The sequence below is a fragment of the Arachis stenosperma genome, chromosome 8 (genome assembly GCF_014773155.1).
Source record: "Arachis stenosperma cultivar V10309 chromosome 8, arast.V10309.gnm1.PFL2, whole genome shotgun sequence".
In the NCBI taxonomy this organism is placed as follows: domain Eukaryota; kingdom Viridiplantae; phylum Streptophyta; class Magnoliopsida; order Fabales; family Fabaceae; genus Arachis; species Arachis stenosperma.
Genome location: NC_080384.1, coordinates 20,212,131 through 20,232,521, shown reverse-complemented (window position 1 = coordinate 20,232,521; position 20,391 = coordinate 20,212,131). Strand labels below are relative to the sequence as shown.

General features: G+C 39.7%; 1 protein-coding gene across 1 annotated transcript; it reads left to right on the top strand.

Moving 5' to 3' along the window:
- Positions 1–17,478: 17,478 nt before the first annotated feature.
- LOC130943594 (cytochrome P450 711A1-like) lies at positions 17,479–20,381 on the top strand. Its single transcript, XM_057871533.1, has 5 exons — positions 17,479–17,786; positions 18,605–18,757; positions 18,842–19,607; positions 19,693–19,788; positions 19,879–20,381. Exons 1-5 carry the CDS (start codon positions 17,551–17,553, stop codon positions 20,212–20,214), a joined length of 1,587 nt encoding a protein of 528 aa, XP_057727516.1. The 5' UTR covers positions 17,479–17,550; the 3' UTR covers positions 20,215–20,381.
- Positions 20,382–20,391: the final 10 nt, after the last annotated feature.

The window sequence follows — 20,391 nt, the reverse complement described above, 5'->3', positions numbered from 1 at the left end:
ATTTATCATGGATACTAGATGCTGAAATTCATCTTGATTCAATGGATCTTAGAGATACCATTAAGGCTGAAAATAATGCATCCCAGAAGGATAAAGCCAAAGCCATGATTTTTCTTTGTCGTCATCTTGACGAAGGATTAAAAAATGAATATCTCACATTAAAAGATCCTGCAGATCTTTGGAAAGACCTTGAAGAAAGGTACAATCATAAAAAAATGGTGATACTTCCTCAAGCTCGATATGAATGGATGCACTTGCGTCTACAAGATTTTAAATCTATAAATGAATATAATTCTGCAATGTTTCGAATCACCTCACGAATGAAATTGTGTGGGAAAAAAATAAATGATCATGATATGTTGGAGAAAACTTTCTCAACCTTCCATGCCTCGAATGTGCTCCTGCAGCAGCAGTATCGAGAAAAAGGATTTAAAAAATATTTTAAGTTAATTTCTTGCCTTCTTGTTGCTGAACGCAACAATGAGTTGCTATTGAAAAATTATGAAGCGCGCCCAGCTGGCGCCGCCCCATTTCCTGAAGTAAATGTGGCAAATTACCCCAGAAAAGGTAAATGGCAAAGTTTCAATAACAAGAAAAATTATGGAAGGAAAATGAATTATATTCAAAAGAGAGGATCTCACCAGAAGTGGGATAAAGAAAGAAATATCGGGCAGAATAAATCAACAGAGGATAAGTGTTTCTGTTGTGGTGGAAAGGGCCATTGGTCACGTACCTGTCGTACCCCAAGGCATCTAGTCGATCTTTACCAGGCATCTTTGAAAAAGGACGACAAGGAAAAAGAGTCAAATTTCGTTTCAAATGATGCTGAAAATTCTACCACCCATTATGATGTATCTGATTTCTTTGAGGATCCTGAAGGAAATATTGGTCATTTGATCAATGATGGAATAGTTTAAAGTGTGAGATTGTTAAATATTCATGTAAATAAATAATGTAAAGAACTTATTGTTAAGTTTTATTTTCTATGTATTTAAGTTTCAAATATGATGTATATAAATAATAAAATATTAATGTTTATGAATTTTGAAATTATTAAATGTGTCAAGTTTTAAAATAAAAATTTTAGTATATGACATTATTTTTTTGAACAGTGTTTCTTAGAAAAATAATTCCGATTAAGTATTTAATTTAACTGTGCATACTACTCATTTTATTATTATTTCTCTTTGAAGAGAATGGCAAGGATATGTAATGAAGATGTATGCCTTGCGGATAGTGCAAGTTCGTACACTATTCTCAAAACTGATATATATTTTACCCATCTTGTGCCAAAAGAAGAATGTGTTAATACTATTATTGGCTCATACAATGCGATTGACGGCTTTGGAAGAGCTATAATTTTGTTTCTCGGAGGAACAAAATTCATAATAAATAATGCACTATTGTCTACCAAATCTCGAAGAAACTTGTTGAGTTTTAAAGATATTCGCCGAAATGGATATCATATTGAGACTATAAATGAGAGAAGTCATGAGTACTTATGTATCACAACTCATGATTCAAATAAGAAAGTTATATTAGAAAAATTACCCTCACTTTCATCTGGGTTATATTATACCAAGATTAGTGCAATTGAATCACATGCCATTGTAAACCAGAAGTTTACTAGCCCAAATTATTTCATAACTTGGCACGACCAATTGGGTCATCCGGGAACAACCATGATGAGGAGAATTATTAAAAACTCTCATGGACATTCACTAAAGAACCAGAAGATTCTTAAAACTAGTGAATTTTGTTGTGCTGCATGTTCTCAGGGAAAGTTAATATTAAGGCCATCACCAGAAGATATTTTATGGTCCTAATAGACGCATCTTCGAGATGGTCATATGTGTGCTTATTGTCTTCTCGCAACCTGGCGTTTGCGAGATTACTGGCTCAAATTATTCAATTAAAAGCACAATTTCCAGAAAATCTAATCAAAGCAATTCGCTTTGATAATGCTGGTGAATTTACTTCACAAGCTTTTTATGCTTATTGTATGGCTAATGGAATAAGTTTTGAACATCTAGTAGCTTATGTTCACACACAAAATGGGTTAGTAAAATCACTTATTAAACGCCTCCAATTAATTGCTAGACCATTACTTATGAGAACAAATCTCCCAACCTCGGTTTGGGGGCATGCTGTTTTACATGCCGCAGCACTTATTCGTTTGAGGCCAACGAGTTACCATCAGTTCTCTCCTATGCAATTAGCTTTTGGCCAGCAGCCAAATGTCTCTCATTTAAGAATATTTTGGTGTGCGATATATGTTCCCATTGCACCACCTAATCGCACCAAAATGGGACCCCAAAGGAAATTGAAAATATATGTTGGATATGATTCTTCCTCTATAGTGAGGTATCTTGAGATACAAACTAGAGATGTATTTAAAGTCCGGTTTGTGGATTTTCATTTTGATGAATCAAAATTTTCAACATTAGGGGGAGAGAATAAGCTTCCTGAAAAGGAACTTAATTGGAATGTGTTCAAACCTTGGGTCGAGCTGTCCGACCCGGGATGTTCTACAGACAAAGCGACCGACATCTTCAGGTCAGGACAATCCGACCTCTTCTCAAAGAGCTCGGCCAAGTCACAGGAAAGCCCAAACAAAGGGCCCAAATAGAGGAACACGTCCCAAATCCGAGGGCAGCCCAAGCCCATAGAGATAAAGGCGGTTCCCTTAAAGATGACCTCACTTAAAGATAAGATAAAGATAAGATAAGATAACTAACTTATCTTACCCATAGAAGGCCACATCTCACCATTATAAATACACTGGAGCACCCAGGTATAACTCATACTCTGATTCTACTCAATACCTGCTTAATACCCTTGCTAACTTAAGCATCGAAGTCCCTTGCAGGTACCCCCCACCCTCCGGGGACGAAGGATCAGCACCATCTCCAAGTCCTACAAGTCGGACACGTCGGCTCCGACCAACACAGAAGATCTCGACCGAGATCGACCTACAATTTCAGGTAACCCTCAGAACATTGGCGCCGTTGCCGGGGAGCCTGAAAGTCATCCCATCAAAATGGCGGATGACCATGACAACGACCACGATTCAGGTTTGGAAGACAGAACGCCGCATAAAAACACGGATACTATACTCAAAGATACTCCGGAACCCAACGGAAACAAAAATTCATCCAATCGAGGAGTAATAGAAGCGCTTCAAAATCGATTGGAGCAACTTGAGAAAGAAGCTCAACATCAACGTGAAAAAGAAGAAGATCTACGTCGGGAGATAAGGCGGCGCCGAGAATTAGAAGATAAGCTTATAAAACTCGAAGCTGATCTCAAAACTAAAGCTACTCGACCATCCACAGAGGATGGCTCTCAGAAAGATCAAGATCCATTCACCAGAGAAATTATGAAGACCAAAATTCCAAAAGATTTCAAACTTCCGGATATGACTCTATATGATGGCACCTCGGACCTCAACCATCATCTCAGCAACTTTAGAAGCAGAATGTACCTCACTGATGCCTCAGATGCAGTTCGCTGCAAAGCCTTTCCAACGACTCTCACCAAGACAGCCATTAAATGGTTTGACAACCTACCTCCAAAATCCATCTCGAGTTTTGACGACCTGGCCAAAAAGTTCCTGGCCCGATTCTCCATACAAAAGGACAAAGCCAAACACGCACCTAGCCTACTTGGGATCAAGCAAGGAGATCGGAAGAGCCTTCACAACTACATGGAAAGATTCAACAAAACATGCATGGACATACAAAGTCTACCAATAGAAGCTGCCATTATGGGCCTCATAAATGGCCTGCGAGAAGGACCATTTAGCCAATCCATATCAAAGAGATACCCGACATCCCTAGATGAAGTACAGAAACGGGCGCAGAAGTACATCAACATGGAGGAAAATTCTCGACTTGGCGAAGCCTCAAGGTTCGGTTCTGCCTACCGAGATAAAGAATCCAAGAAAAAGGAAGATCGCTCCGGAGAGAAAATAAAAAAATATCATAACTATACTCCTCTTAGGGTATCCTTGGTAAATGTGTACAAAGAAGCCACTTAAAGGCAAAAGAGGAGGAGGAAATCGGAATGAATACTGTGAATATCACCGACTTCGAGGGCATTCCACCAACGAATGCTTCGACTTGAAAAACGTCATAGAAAAATTAGTAAGAGAAGGAAAGCTAGATCGGTTTTTGGCCAATCGGGACGACGAACCAAGAAAAAGAAGAAGGGATGAGGATGTCGGACGATCTGAACGATCACCTCGCACACCGGAAAGACACGTTCACGTAATACACGGCGGATTTGCTGGGGGAGGAATCTCCAAATCATCCCGCAAGCGACACCTCAAAGAGGTGTACCATGTCGAAGGAAAGAAGGAAGCGTTGGACATCCCAGCAATCACGTTTACCAAGGAAGATGCATCCGGAATCATCTCGGGACACGACGACCCCATGGTCATTACGATCATACTAGCAAACGCCAACCTCCACCATACACTAATTGACCAAGGAAGCTCTGCCGACATCTTATTCAAAACTGCCTTTGACAACCTCGGCCTAGAAGAAAATGAGCTAAGAGCATACCCGAACAGCCTGATCGGACTTGGAGATACACCAGTTCAACCGCTGGGATACGTATCGCTGCATACAACCTTCGGGAAGGGGAACCAATCCAGAACACTCAAGATAGACTACATCGTGGTCGACGTAAGCTCAGCCTACAATGCCCTGATAGGTCGGACAACGTTAAATCAACTTGGCGCAATAGTTTCAACTCCGCATCTATGTATGAAATTCCCAACTGTGGAAGGGATAGCTACAATAAAGGCAGATCAAAAGATGGCGCGTCGCTGTTATAACGAAAGTCTAAACCTCCGAGGCGAAGGAGGAGAGTTCCACACAATCGAGCTCGGTGGAGTTCAGAGGCGAGAAGAACTCCGACCACGACCCGAAGGAGAAGTAGAAAGAGTCCAGATCGGAGACACCTCGAATAAAACAACTAATATTGGCACGATCCTGAAAGGAGACACAAAGGAATCACTAATGCGGTTCCTACGAGATAATGTTGATCTCTTTGCATGGAAAGCTGCCGACATGCCAGGCATTGATCCCGAACTAATAAGCCACAAATTGGCAGTCTACCTGGGATCCCGGCCGGTACAACAAAGACGAAGAAAACTCGAACCAGAATGATCTCAAGCTGTAGAAGAACAAGTACAAGCGCTACTAGAGGCCGGGTTCATAAGGGAAGTTAAATACCCACTATGGCTAGCAAACGTCGTCTTGGTGAAAAAGTCAAATGGGAAGTGGCGAATGTGCACCGACTACACCGACCTCAACAAAGCCTGCCCAAAATACCCTTACCCACTCCCAAGTATCGACGCTCTAGTAGATGCTTCATCAGGATATAAGTATCTCTCATTCATGGATGCATATTCAGGGTACAACCAAATCCCCATGTATCCGCCAGATCAAGAAAAGACCTCATTCCTAACACCGAAAGCAAATTGCTGTTACATCGTGATGCCTTTCGGTCTCAAGAACGCAGGAGCTACTTATCAAAGGCTAATGAATAAAGTTTTCTCAGATCACATCGGAAAAATCATGGAAGTTTATGTAGACGACATGTTGATAAAGACACAAAGCAAAGATACATTATTATCCGACCTGACTCAAGTGTTTTACACTATAAGGAAACACAACATGCGGCTCAATCCCGCAAAATGCACCTTCGTAGTAGAAGCAGGCAAATTCTTAGGCTTCATGCTCACACACAAAGGGGAATTGAAGCAAATCCAGACAAATGTCAAGCCATACTCAACATGAAGAGCCCAACCTGTGTCAAAGAAGTACAACAACTCAACGGGAGGATGGCCGCTCTATCCCGATTCTTAGCAGGAGCTGCGATAAGATCTCTTCCCTTCTATGCTACTTTAAGAACGGAAAACAGTTCGAATGGACGACAGAATGTGAGCAAGCCTTCTGAGAGTTCAAGGAGTTCTTAGGACGGCCACAAATCCTATCTCGGCCACGAGAAGGAGAACCGCTCATATTATATCTCGCAGTAGGGAGCCGGGCAATAGCCTCAGCACTAGTCAGAGAAGACGAACATGGGCAACAACCCGTCTACTTCATTAGCAAAGCGCTACAGGGATCTGAGCTGAACTACCAGAAAATAGAAAAGTTTGCCTACGCTCTGATTCTCACATCCCGGCGGCTTCGCCCATACTTCCAAGCGCATACCATTAAAGTTCGGACCAACCAACCCATAAAAGGGATATTGTAGAAAACAGATCTAGCAGGAAAAATCCTACAATGGGCAATCGAGTTGTCCGAATTCGACCTCCAATACGAGGCACGGACAGCCATCAAATCACAACACCTGGCTGACTTCATCGTAGAATTCACAGACATCCCGAAAATCCCTATAGAGTGGAACATATACGTAGACGGATCCTCGAATAAAACAGGAAGCGGTGCGGGTGTGATAATCGAAAGCAACCAAGGAACTCAACTTGAGCTCTCCCTTAAATTCGGATTCCCGGCCTCAAACAACCAGGCAGAATACGAAGCACTATTAGCTGGTTTGAAGCTGGCTAGGGAGGTTGGAGCTCAGAAACTCAACATCTACAGTGACTCACAAGTCATTACCTCACAAATAACAGGAAGCTACCAAGCCAAAGATCCGACCATGAAAAAATATTTGGATAAAACCAAAGAATAGCTCAGACAACTCGGGGAATATAGGATCTACCACATACCCAGTGAGCAAAATGCCCGAGCTGACGCCCTTTCAAAATTAGCCAGCACCAAACCAGGGGGCAACAACAGAAGCCTCATCCAGGAGATACTACAGAAACCGTCAATAACGGAAGAAGAGAAAGTCCTAGCCATAATAGGTCGGGATCAAGGATGGATGACCCCCATAATAAACTACCTCAAAATAGAAGCACTCCCTATAGATGAAAAGGAGGCAAAGAGGCTGAAAAGGGAGGCACAGTACTACACTATCATAAACAACACACTATACAAAAGAGGGATATCAACACCTTTACTAAAATGCGTACCGACTTCTAACACAAAGGAAGTCTTGGAGGAAGTGCACAGCGGCATTTGTGGTAATCATCTCGGAGCACAAGCTCTCACCAAAAAGGTACTCCGGGCGGGATTCTATTGGCCAACTCTACAAAAGGAGGCTACAAAATTTGTGAGGACATGCCCACCATGCCAGAAGCATGCCAACTTTCACATCGCCCCACCAGAAAAGCTCATCAGCGTGACCTCACCCTGGCCATTTGCGAAATGGGGACTCGACCTTCTCGGACCCTTCCCACAGGGATCGGGACAAGTAAAATTCCTCATAGTAGGAGTAGACTATTTCACAAAATGGATCGAGACAGAACCCCTAGCCAACGCCACCGCTTCTTTCCTATATAGGAACATTATTACAAGGTTCGGGGTACCATACTCCATCACCACGGACAACGGTACCCAATTTACAGATGCAGGCTTCAGAAAACTGGTGGCCGACTTGAACATAAAACACCAGTTCACCTCCGTCAAACATCCCCAAGCCAATGGACAAGCCAAAGCGGCCAACAAAGTCATATTGACCGGACTAAAGCGGAGACTACAAGAAGCAAAGGGAGCTTGGGCCGAGGAACTTCCACAAGTCCTATGGGCGTATCGAACAACCCCCCATTCTACTACAAACGAATCACCATTCCGACTAGCATATGGAGCGGAGGCAATGATTCCAATAGAAATCGAGGAAGGATCTCCCCGAGTAGTCCACTACAACAAATAAGCCAATTCTCAACTCCAAAGAGAGGAGCTCGATCTACTCCCAGAAATCCAGGAAAGAGCCCGGATCAGAGAAGAAGCACTAAAACGGCGAATGGCTTCCAGATATAATCAAAAGGTAGTGCCGAGAGATTTCGTGAAGAACGACCTCGTCTTAATCCGAAATGATATTGGAACAACTCGACCCGGAGAAGGAAAATTGGCAGCTAACTGGAAAGGACCCTACCGAGTCACAGAAGTACTTGGAAAGGGCTACTACAGACTGTCCGAACTCGAGGGACGAGAATTTCCCAGATCATGGCACGCCTGTAACCTAAGAAGGTACTATAGCTAGGAAAGGTAAAAAATCTCAAGATGCACTCTTTTTCCTGAAAAGGTTTTTTAATGAGGCATCAAGATTGAGACTTAAGGATACAAAACTCCTGCCTATATTTATATATATTTGCACTTCCTTTAAATAAAATGCATCCCAGATATTCTACAAATTCCCAAGACGCATTAATCTGAAGCTTTCATCGTCCGATTATAAAGCAACAGATCGACAGAAAGTGAAGAACAAATTCACTGTACGATCTCAATAGGAATGATCGACTGACAAAGGTGAAAACGCGATTCACCTAATGATCAATCAAACCAGGATAGAAACCACCATCTACAAATCGGCAAAGATGAACACAGAATAATGTAAGAAGTTATCGAAAGTGATCCCAAAAAGAACCTGACGAGGTCTTATGGATTGCTATATAATAACTTAAAAAGACTGGCCGACACCAAAAAGTCGGACCAAGTCAACCCAAGTTATCAGCAAATCCCTGGAAAGAGGTCTGGCCAACCCTATTAAAGAGGAATTGCTATAACTTAGAAGAGATCGACCTAACAAAGTCGGTCTCCTACAAAACAAGTTGTAAAAGTAATCCCTGAAAGAGACCTGACAAAGGTCCAAGAAAGAGGATTACAAAAATAACTTAGAAGAGATCGACCTAACGAAGTCGGTTTCCTACAAAACAAGTTGTAAAAGTAATCCCTGAAAGAGACCCAACAAAGGTCCAAGAAAGAGGATTACAAAAACAACTTAGAAGAGATCGACCTAACGAAGTCGATCTCCTACAAAACAAGTTGTAAAAGTAATCCCTGAAAGAGACCCAACAAAGGTCCAACAAAGAGGATTACAAAAACAACTTAGAAGAGATCGACCTAACGAAGTCGGTCTCCTACAAAACAAGTTGTAAAAGTAATCCCTGAAAGAGACCCAACAAAGGTCCAAGAAAGAGGATTACAAAAACAACTTAGAAGAGATCGACCTAACGAAGTCGGTCTCCTACAAAACAAGTTGTAAAAGTAATCCCTGAAAGAGACCTAAACAAAGGTCCAAGAGAGAGGATTACAAAAACAACTTAGAAGAGATCGACTTAACAAAGTCGGTCTCCCACAAAGATAAGTTATGAAAGTAATCCCTTAAAAGAGACTTGACAAAAGGTCCGGGAACGAGGATTACAAAAAATAACTTAGAAGGGGACCAACATAAAGAAATCGGTTATGAGGTGCTAAAAATACAAACAAGAGCGAGAAACCTGAGAAACAAGTCGAACCCCCCACAGGCACGGCCTCAAAAGGATCCAAGCTACAAACGATAAGCACGAAAACAACCTAAAGAGGCCAGACAGCAAAATTTCAACAGATATCATGCATAATACGATAAAGTTTCAAGAGGTCACCACAAACCAACCTCGGAAGCTACTTTTGTTTTCCAAAAAAGTTGCAAGGCAGACAACTAGAAACGTCAAGAAGAACAAATAAAACAAAGTTCAAAAGCCCACAAACTGGACCATTTACACAAAATATTCAGAAAAAGATCACCTAAAGATCGGGAGCCTTCCCAGCAGCATCAGTACGGGGAGAAGGAGGACGAGTCTGAAGGGGCACAGCATCTACAGTTCCATCATCCCGATTCAGGATCTGGCAGTCCGGATCAGACGTAACAGGAGGAACCGAGGAGGTCGACACCTTAAGAGAAGGCACTGGAGGAGGATCAGCATCATCATCATCCTGGTCATCAGGGACAATCTTACCATCCCTCACGACATTGTCCAGACTAATGAGAGTCAAGTCGGCATCAGGAGCGACAACCCGAAACTGCTCCATCAGGTTCTCGGAGGCGACAGTCACGCTGCCCACAAGATGACCCTGAAGCTCACCATAATTAACCCGAGCAGTCTCCAAATCATTCCGGAGACGCATCAACTCCCTGTAAGCTGAGACATAGCTATCCTTGTGCTTCAGTGCCATGTCCTCAGCTAGCTTCAATGAAGCAGCAAGGGCAATAGAGCTGGCTCCTTCAGACCCTTGATCCGATCAAATTCTGACTTGGCCTCCTCCATAAAAGATTTGGTGGCATGAATCGGAATCCCCTGAACTGTTCGGAAATAGCCGCACCCATATGAGCCATCTTCACACTATTTTAGTGATAAAATCCAATGCCGAAGAAGAGACACGTCGTCCATGGAAAGCCCACCATATGGGGCAATTTGCTGGTCAACAAACTTGATGGCATCAAGTCCGGGGCATCCAAGTTAAAGGCTCGGATGTTTTTTGCTTTTTTAAGGGTGGGGCACCAGAAGCAGCAGCAGAAGTCTGAGGAGATCGACCTGATAAACTGAGGAGTAGGAATTACTTTCCTCGGCCCAAGGGACTCGGCACAGGAGGCTTCAGGGGGACTTGTGAAGATCCCTCGCCGGCCACCTTGGCTGAGTTCAGAGCAGCAGTTGCCTTCTTTGCCCTTTGAAGGCCTTCATAGAGTCGTTGTCTTTGACATCTCTACAAACACAAAAACAGCCACGACAAAGAGTTACAAAAGAGGAAGAAAAAGGAAATAAGTATAGAAACAAGTCAGACAAATAGACAAACAATACCCAAAGCAGTCTGAACCAAGGACGGATTAGTCAAAAATCTTTTGTATCAAGATGAAGTGGTTTCCCCTAGAGATCCTCAGAACAACTACAAAAGCGCGTTCGACATCATCAAGTATCTCCCAACCCAAGTATAGCGAGACACTCTTACATCCTTCTGCCACTCTAGGGAAGGAGGGCTCGTCATTTTCATCAAGAAAAAAGGGCGGCCCCCTCAACAACTCGAACTCTAAAGAAGTAGTTCTTGAAGTCCTTAAAGGACTCCTCATACATCGCAAACATTTATGGCCCTGGGCGGACCGAAAGAAACCCAAGAAGCTTTCTTTTTGAAGAACCGCCAGGCTTGGCAGAAACAAACAAGTAAAGAAACAGAGTCTGGGAAGGTGTTACATCTAGTTCACGTCAGAGAAGTTGAAAAATTTTAATAAACCCCAGGAATTGGGTGAAGCTGGGATGAGCAATATTATACGACCACAATAGGTCGTTCAAAAGCAGTAAAGGAAAGTAACATTCAACTGGCTGAAAAAGTATTCATAGGCATAGAAGAAGGGACGCTCCCTCTCAATGGAAGTCGGAAAGCAAACCCTCTCATCAGAATCAGGAGCAACAAGCTCGCAATCCCCCTCGCGAGCATTGTTACCACAAATCCTATGACGCTTCCTCAGCTCTGTGCAAAAATCAGCATCCACAACGGAAACACACAACAAAACAAGGGAGTCCAGCCAATCGGACATCCCCTCGGGAACTCTGGAAGACATCTCTACAATGTTATTGCGAGAAGACATGAGGCCAACTAAATCCTACAAGTAAGAAAAAAGATAGGGGTTACTACAAACATCTCGGATAGGGAGAAAACAACTCGGTCAATACTTCTCAGATGATGAAACCACGAAAAGAAAAACCCCAAGACTCAAACCAAAGTCCTGGGACATCCTTTGGAGGCAGCAATAAAGCAAGGTTTCCAGAAATACTCTACAGATCACATCCCAAGCATTTCTCAAAAAGGATTCAAAACAACAAGCGCTTTTCATCAAAGAAAAACACAGCAAATCATTACAAAGCCTACCAAACAAAAACATTCCCAAAGCAACAAAGCACGGGACCATTAAAGATGCAACCTTTTTTCAAAAGATCAGACAGGAAGCAATCTCCAAAAATAAAAAACAGATGCAGATTTTCTACCAGTCTCAAAAGCAACCAGAAAGCAACAGTAAAACCCCAGAAAGCCTCAACAGAAATTCCAAGAAAAACCACAAGAAGGAAGATAAGAAAAGCATATCACAGCAACAAGTAAAAGATCGCAAAAAGATCCAAACTTTCAAAACATGCAAAACCAGAACATTCACCAAAATTAAAGACGAAGCTACGGAAAAAGCAAGAAAAGCTAGTACCAACCTGGAAAAGAGCAGCAAAGCTTCAAAGAGGGAAGACGAAATCTGGAAATGCCTTCTCACGAAGAAAGCGAACAAAAGTAAAAGTCGCAGGAAGAAATGCAAGATCCCAAGCGCCAGAAAACACCAAATGATGCCGCAACGAAAGGAAAGCAGAAGTGCAAAAACAGAGAGTGGAGAGAACTGAGAAAAGAAGTTATGAAAGAGCAAAAGGAGAGAAACCGTTTTCAGGTTTTTTCAAAATCCAAAGTAAAGAGCCTAGGAGAACGGGGCAATTAATGCTCAAAATTAAAAGCATTAAACCCTCGCACGTTCCCAAAAAAGTGCCGGTGCAAAAGCGCGCGTCTTCTAGAGAAAAACGTTCTACATTCAAAAGCTGATACAAAGGAATCGACAAAATGCTTGAGTTCGGCTTCACCAAAGAAGGACCAAAGTCAAGGACTCGGCCTCAAAAAAAAGAAGACCGAGCTCAAGCAGGGGCACTGTTCATACCCTGGGTCGAGCTGTCCGACCCGGGATGTTCTACAGACAAAGCGACCGACCTCTTCAGGTCAGGACAACCCGACCTCTTCTCAAAGAGCTCGGCCAAGTCACAGGAAAGCCCAAACAAAAGGCCCAAATAGAGGAACACATCCCAAATCCGAGGGCAGCCCAAGCCCATAGAGATAAAGGCGATTCCCTTAAAGATGACCTCACTTAAAGATAAGATAAAGATAAGATAAGATAACTAACTTATCTTACCCATAGGAGGCCACATCTCACCATTATAAATACACTGGAGCACCCAGGTATAACTCATACTCTGATTCTACTCAATACCTGCTTAATACTCTTGCTAACTTAAGCATCAGAGTCCCTTGCAGGTACCCCCCACCCTCCGGGGACGAAGGATCAGCACCATCTCCAAGTCCTACAAGTCGGACACGTCGGCTCCGACCAACATAGAAGATCTCGACCGAGATCGACCTACAGTTTCAGGTAACCCTCAGAACAGAATGCATCATTGTTGATGCATTTAGATCCTCGATCAGGGCAATGTGAACTTGAAGTTCAAAAGATTATACATTTGCAAAGAATAGCAAATGAATTGCCTGATGTATTTTTCGATACAAAGAGGATAACCAAGTCGTATATACCAGCGGAAAATGCTCCAATTCGAATTGATATCCCAGTTGGACAAATTGCCACCGAAGCGAATACAAGCCAGAAGCGTGGCATGCTTGTCGATTCCAAAGACAAAAATCCTCGAAAGAAAAAAGAGGTAAATAATATTCCTATTGAAAAAGACATAGTAGAGACACCTGCAGTTGTCCAAAATTTTGATATAGTGTTAACGCCGGAAGACGTTCAGGTACCTGAAAATTGTGAAAATGACGAGATCTCGATAAATTATGTCTTTACAGGAAAGAAATGGGACCGAAATAAGACAATTGTCAAGAAATATTTGCATATAACGTGACATTAAATATCATGCATGAAAGTAAGGATCTTGAGCCAAGATCAGTCGAAGAATGTCGACTAAGGAATGATTGGCCAAAATGGAAAGAAGCCATGAAGGCTGAGTTAAACTCACTTGCAAAACGTGAAGTCTTTGGACCTGTAGTCCGTACACCAGAAGATGTAAAACCTGTTGGATACCGGTGGGTATTTGTGAGAAAACGAAATGAGAAAAATAAAGTTGTGCGCTACAAAACCTGACTTGTGGCACAAGGTTTTTCACAAAGGCCTGGTATAGATTATGAAGAAACGTATTCCCCTGTAGTGGATGCGATAACATTGCATTATTTGGTCAGTTTATCTGCATATCATAAACTGCATATGCATTTAATGGATGTAGTAACAGCCTATTTGTACGGCTCATTAGATCGGGATATCTATATTGAAGGACTAAAGATATCTAAACCATCCAGTGAATATTCGTAAGGGTTATACTCAGTTAAATTGCAAAGATCTTTATATGGTCTAAAGCAATCTAGACGAATGTGGTATAATCGTCTTACTAAGTATCTGGCCAAAAATGGATTTAAGAATTATGATATCTGCCCGTGTGTTTTCATAAAGAAATCTGCATCTGGATTCATTATAATTGTTGTGTACGTTGATGATTTAAATATCATTGGGACTCTTGAAGAGATTCCAACAATTATAAAAACTCTAAAAGAAGAGTTTGAGATGAAAGATCTTGGAAGGACTAAATTTTGTCTTGGCCTACAGATCGAGCATATAAAAAATAGGATCTTTATTCATCAAACAACATACACAGAAAAGATCTTGAAAAGATTTTATATGGATAAGTCACATCCATTAAGTACCCCAATGATCGTAAGATCTTTGGATGTGAAAAATGATCAATTCCGTCCTAAAGAAGAAAATGAAGATATCCTTGGTCCTGAAGTACCATATCTTAGTGTCATTGGAGCACTAATGTATCTTGCTAATAATACGCGACCTGACATATCATTCGCGGTGAATTTACTAGCAAGGTATAGTTCCTCTCCAACCAGAAGACATTGGAGTGGAATCAAGCAAATCTTTCGATATCTTCATAGAACGGTTGATATGGGATTGTTTTATCCCTATGGATCCAAGTCACAATTAGTTGGCTATGCAGATGCCGGGTATTTGTCTGATCCACATAAAGAGAGATCTCAAACAGGATACCTATTCACATATGGTGGTTCAGCTATATCATGGAGGTCCATGAAATAGACGATAGCAGCAACCTCCTCTAATCATGCTAAAATACTGGCAATTCATGAAGCTAGTCGCGAGTGTTTTTGGCTCAGGAGTTTCATTCAATATATTCTGTCATGATGTGAACTGATTGATCATAAGATAGCTCCAATTGTCCTGTTTGAAGATAATACAGCATGCATTGCTCAACTTAAGGGTGGATACATCAAAGGTGATAGAACAAAGCATATTTCTCCCAAATTCTTTTTCACTCATGATCTTCAAAATCAAGGGACAATTGATATCCAACAGATCCGCTCAAGTGACAATCTGGCAGATTTATTTACAAAGTCACTTCCAAGGATTTGGATCCTCTAAAGTTTGAATTTCACTTTAGAGAGTAAAATGTGATCTCTCACCATTGATTTTATAGGTGGGACCAAGAATAAATATAAAAGAGAAACTATTCAAGAGTAGAAGATTATACTTTACTCTCTAAAGTAAAATTCAAACTTTAGAGTATCCAAATCCCACTTCCAAAATCCTCCTTTGAAAGATTGGTACATGAGATTGGGATGTGCCGATTTCGAGACATTAAATGATGTCGGCAAGAGGAGGAGACTGTACTCTTTTTTCCATGGTCAGGTTTTTTCCATTGGATTTTTCTTGACAAGGTTTTTAATGAGGCAGTCCAATCAGAGGATTTTGTACTCTTTTTCCTTTACTAAAATTTTTTCTCATTGAGTTTTTCTTTAGTAAGGTTTTAACGAGGTATAATCCTAAATGGTCATTCAAGGGGGAGTGTTACGATAAAAAAACAATGAATGACCATGGGTGACTCACATTTTTCATACTGAAGTTCATTATTACCAAAGTCCTTGTATTTAATAATAGTGGAATAAGGTGGCCTCCTTACTTGTATATATAGAGACTAAACTTCAGTACGTAAAACAACACAAAAATATAGTAATAAAATAATCTTCATTCTCTCTCAAACAACACAAATATAGCAATAAAATAATCTTCATTCTCTCTCCCTCTTATATTATTCTCTTTTATATTTTATTACAATATAATTAAATATATCTATTAATATAGTCATTCTAGTAAACATTACTATTAAAATTATCAAGTTATATTTTATATTTTATATTTGTTACCTCTTCCTTATTTATTTATTTAGTTATTCTACAACAATTTTACAATTTTTTCTCTATGATCCCATTTTAATTAAGTGATTAATACTTTTTGTTTAATGCTCCAACAAATTTATCTCTTATTGTTACCTGACTTATCTTGAATAGTGGGTCAAATAATACTTTTTCCTGGTCAATTTCTGCAACTTGTCAAACTCTTATTGGTTCTCTACTCTTTTTAGTTTGGCCATTTTAGCCATCTAACTTTTACTGTCACCAGAAACATCACTTTTAAAGTATTACTCAAGTTTTGTTAAAAATAATAAATTGTGTTTAAATATAAAAAAATTAAAATGTTTATTTAAAAAATTCCAGGTAATATGACTATACATCGCAAAACATAAAAATCAACAGCTATATTAATGAAGAACGAAAATAGAAATTTCACTTAAGATTCATGTCTTAATGATAACTTCTAGAATTTAACAGCAGCTAATTACTATAAGGAACTTGAATGGAATTATACTGGAAAAGGTATATATTATTATTTTCCACCAACATCAAATCACAAAAGTCGCGAATCATTATATTGGAGTCTGGAAAGGAGAAGAAACACGATCCTATATTGATGTCATTTTCCAAGAAAATTACATTATGGATAGACTTCAGAAACCAAATGTCCAAGGGAATAAAACAGGGAATAGTGCTATATGCATAAATGGCGCACGTATATTTGAGAAATAATTTTAACAGTATAATTAACCATTTGTTATTTTGTTGTGGAATAGCTTAAGAAAAACCTTCTGATTTTTCCGTTGTTATATACTTATATATAGACGAAGAGTGATCCCAAATCCCAATGCATTGCATTGGGACTGATATGGGGAGAATGGAATGGAAAAATATCATAATGGTATTCTTTTGACCAATAATAGAGATTCTTTTAATCATAATCATCATAATCAAATATAATTATGATCATAATTAAAACCACAATTTTATATAATCATCTTCATTATAAAAATAATTATCTTTAATTTTATCTTTGAACCATGAGCGAGATAAAATCATCATCTTTACGGTAGAAGAGATTAACTACCATCCCATAATATTTATATCTTAAAACAAGATTTTAAAATTAATTTTAACTTCGTTTTTAAGTTTAAGATTTTTTTAAAAAAAATTAAAAAATTATTCCATTTAACCAATTAAATTCAAATACTTTAAATTCCTTAAAATTTTTTAAAACATAATTTTTTAATTAAAATTAACTAAATAAAACTTTAAAACAATGTCTATTTTTTTTAAAAAAATAGCACCGGTTTTCATCTTTTTTATTATTCAATTTCACTCAAACTCCTATGAAAATTTCGGTAAAATCTCCCTTACAACTCGGATATTGTCAGCTTATTAACCCAAAGAAAAGACAAAATGGATAATTGGGTACATAGGTGGGGGGTATCTGATCCCATATATTCATTCTCTATATATGGACAAAAACACCATGGCCCATGAGCATATATTAAGTACACTATTCACAAATCACAATATTCCCAAGACCCTTATTATTATATAAGAAAGACTGAATCTACGAGGAGAGTACCATACAACTAACGAAGCTAGGACAGAGTAGTAGTACCATACCCCTCTTAACGAAACCATGGATTTGGATTGGTTGTTCCCAATAGACAGTAATTCTTCTTCATTAACAGCAATATTATTCACTGTGGTGGCGATCATGGGAGGGTTGCTGGCCTATTTGTATGGGCCATATTGGAAGGTGAGGCAGGTTCCAGGCCCACCAACATGGCCTCTGGTAGGACATCTTCATCTCATGGCTAAGTATGGTCCTGATTTGTTCACTCTCCTTGCCAAGCAATATGGCCCAATCTACAGGTTTCTTTAATTTAATTACTCTCCTACTCAATAAATTGTAATATCCCTTTTTATGATCTTGTGTTTGATTGAAGAAGGAAGAATGATGATGATGATAATATGGGTTATCCAAATTAAGGTTTGACCTTGGGATCTGATAGAACTAGCTAGAATGAATTAAGAAACGTGATGAATTGATCATTGTAGAATGCAAATCACAAAAGCACAATTAGCTTTAGCACAAGTGAAGAGAGGGCCCAGCGCGTGATGTACCGGTCCTTTCACCTAAAATGATTTATGCCTAAGTCAACAAAGATAGACATAGGACTTTAGGTGTGTTTCATGTTTTATAGTGTCTAAATTGTCTAATTTTTCTTTTAAAATAAAAAATAAAATGTTTAAAATAAAAAATAAATCATATAAAATTTATTAAATATTATTTATTTATCTTTTTTAATAACTTAGGTATAAAGTGATAGACACCGTAATATTCACGTTACCTCTATTATCATATTAGTCAACGAGGGTTTGAGTACCTCTCTACTCTTGCTGTCTTGCCAATCTTTTTCTTCTCCATCAGAGGTCATCAACTTTTAACATCAAATCATAGCTTTCATTAGTGGGTGTTGATATAGTAGTAATTTAATATACTAGATACTAAATTTCTATTTATAATCATATTTATATTAGTGCTGTAAAGAAATATTAAAGATATAAAAATATGAGAATATAATTTTTAAGAACAATAAATATAAAATAAACATAAAAAACATAAACTAGAAGAGAGGGGGAACAAAAAAGAGAAGAATTAATGAAAGTGAGTGTTTATTATGATGCAGATTTCATATGGGAAGACAGCCACTAATAATAATCGCAGATCCAGAAGTGTGTAGAGAGGTTGGAACAAGAAAGGCTAAAGAAATTCCAAACAGAAGCATGCCCTCCCCTGTTTCTGCTGCCCCTATTCACCAAAGGGGTCTCTTCTTCACCAAGTTTGTTTGCATATTCTAATGACCTTCCTTGCTCTTTCTATTCTATTCTATTTTGTTTCTTCACTTCACCTCATTTATTTTCAGGGATGAACAATGGTCTACTATGAGAAGCACTGTAACTTCCTTCTTCCACACGTCATTCATATCAAGTATGGTGCCAACAATGCTGTCATTCATAGAACCCGCAACCCAGATTCTTGATTCCCATGCAGAAGCACAACAAGACATCAACTTCTCTAACTTCTCTCTCAGATTAGCAACCGATGTTGTTGGCCAAGCATCCTTTGGTGTCAACTTCGGCCTCTCCAACCCTCATTCCACCAAGAATGATGCCGAAGATGGCGAAGATGAAGTGTCACAATTCATCAACCAACATATCTTCAACACCACACACCTCAAGATGGACTTGTCCGGTTCCTTATCCATCATAATTGGTCTGATTCTCCCAATTCTTCAGGAGCCATGCAGGCAGATTCTCAAGAGGATACCTGGCACCATGGACTGGAAAATTGAGCATGGTAATCGTAGTCTAAGCGGCCGTATAGATAGGATTATAGAGAAGAGAATGGAAGAGAAGGGAAGAAGTTCAAAGGATTTCTTATCAATTGTGCTGAGTGGAAGAGAAAGAAAACAGAACTACCTCACACCAGACTACATAAGTGCTCTTACATATGAACAGCTTCTTGCAGGGTCAACTACCACATCCTTTACCATGTCTTCCATTGTATACTTGGTTGCTGGGCACCCTCACGTTGAGAAAAAGCTTCTTCAAGAGATTGATGCTTTTGGTCCAAAGGACAAGATTCCCACTCCTCAGGATCTTAAGGAAAAGTTTCCTTATCTTGACCAGGTCAAACTCACTTCAAGTTGCAAGGGACAACCAAATAAGATATGATATTCAATTATTCATACACCCTTTTGGATGTTTTGTGCAGGTGATTAATGAGTCAATGAGGTATTACATGGCATCCCCATTAATTGCAAGGGAAGCATCAACTGATGTAGAGATTGGAGGTTACCTTCTTCCTAAGGTAACAACACAAGATATCATTGCTTGATCATACTTCATGTTTTGACATGTTGTTAATAGAATATAATCATACTTTTTTCTGGTTATGCAGGGGACCTGGGTGTGGTTAGCCCTCGGAGCTCTATCAAAAGACCCAAAAAGCTTTCCGGAGCCAGAGAAGTTCAAACCGGAGAGGTTTGATCCAAATTGTGAAGAAATGAAAAGAAGGCATCCCTATGCTTTTATTCCATTTGGAATTGGTCCCCGGATTTGCATTGGCAAGCAATATGCTCAACAAGAGGTCAAGCTTACATTGATTCATTTATACCGCAGATTCGTGTTTCGCCACTCACCTAACATGGAAAACCCCTTAGAACTCGACTATGGTCTTGTTCTCAATTTCAAGAATGGTGTCAAGGTCCGAGTTGTAAAAAGAAACATTGACTAGTTATCTGATGATAATTCTCAAGATTAGAGACCAAAGAGGAGAATTGAAGATGAACTGAACCAAAATGCAATACAATTTTATATTATAGACCAACTATGTATCCCAACCACCTGTGAAATAATTGGTCACAAGTACTTTGTTATAAAATACTTTCCCCTCATTATTCATTTTGGCTGC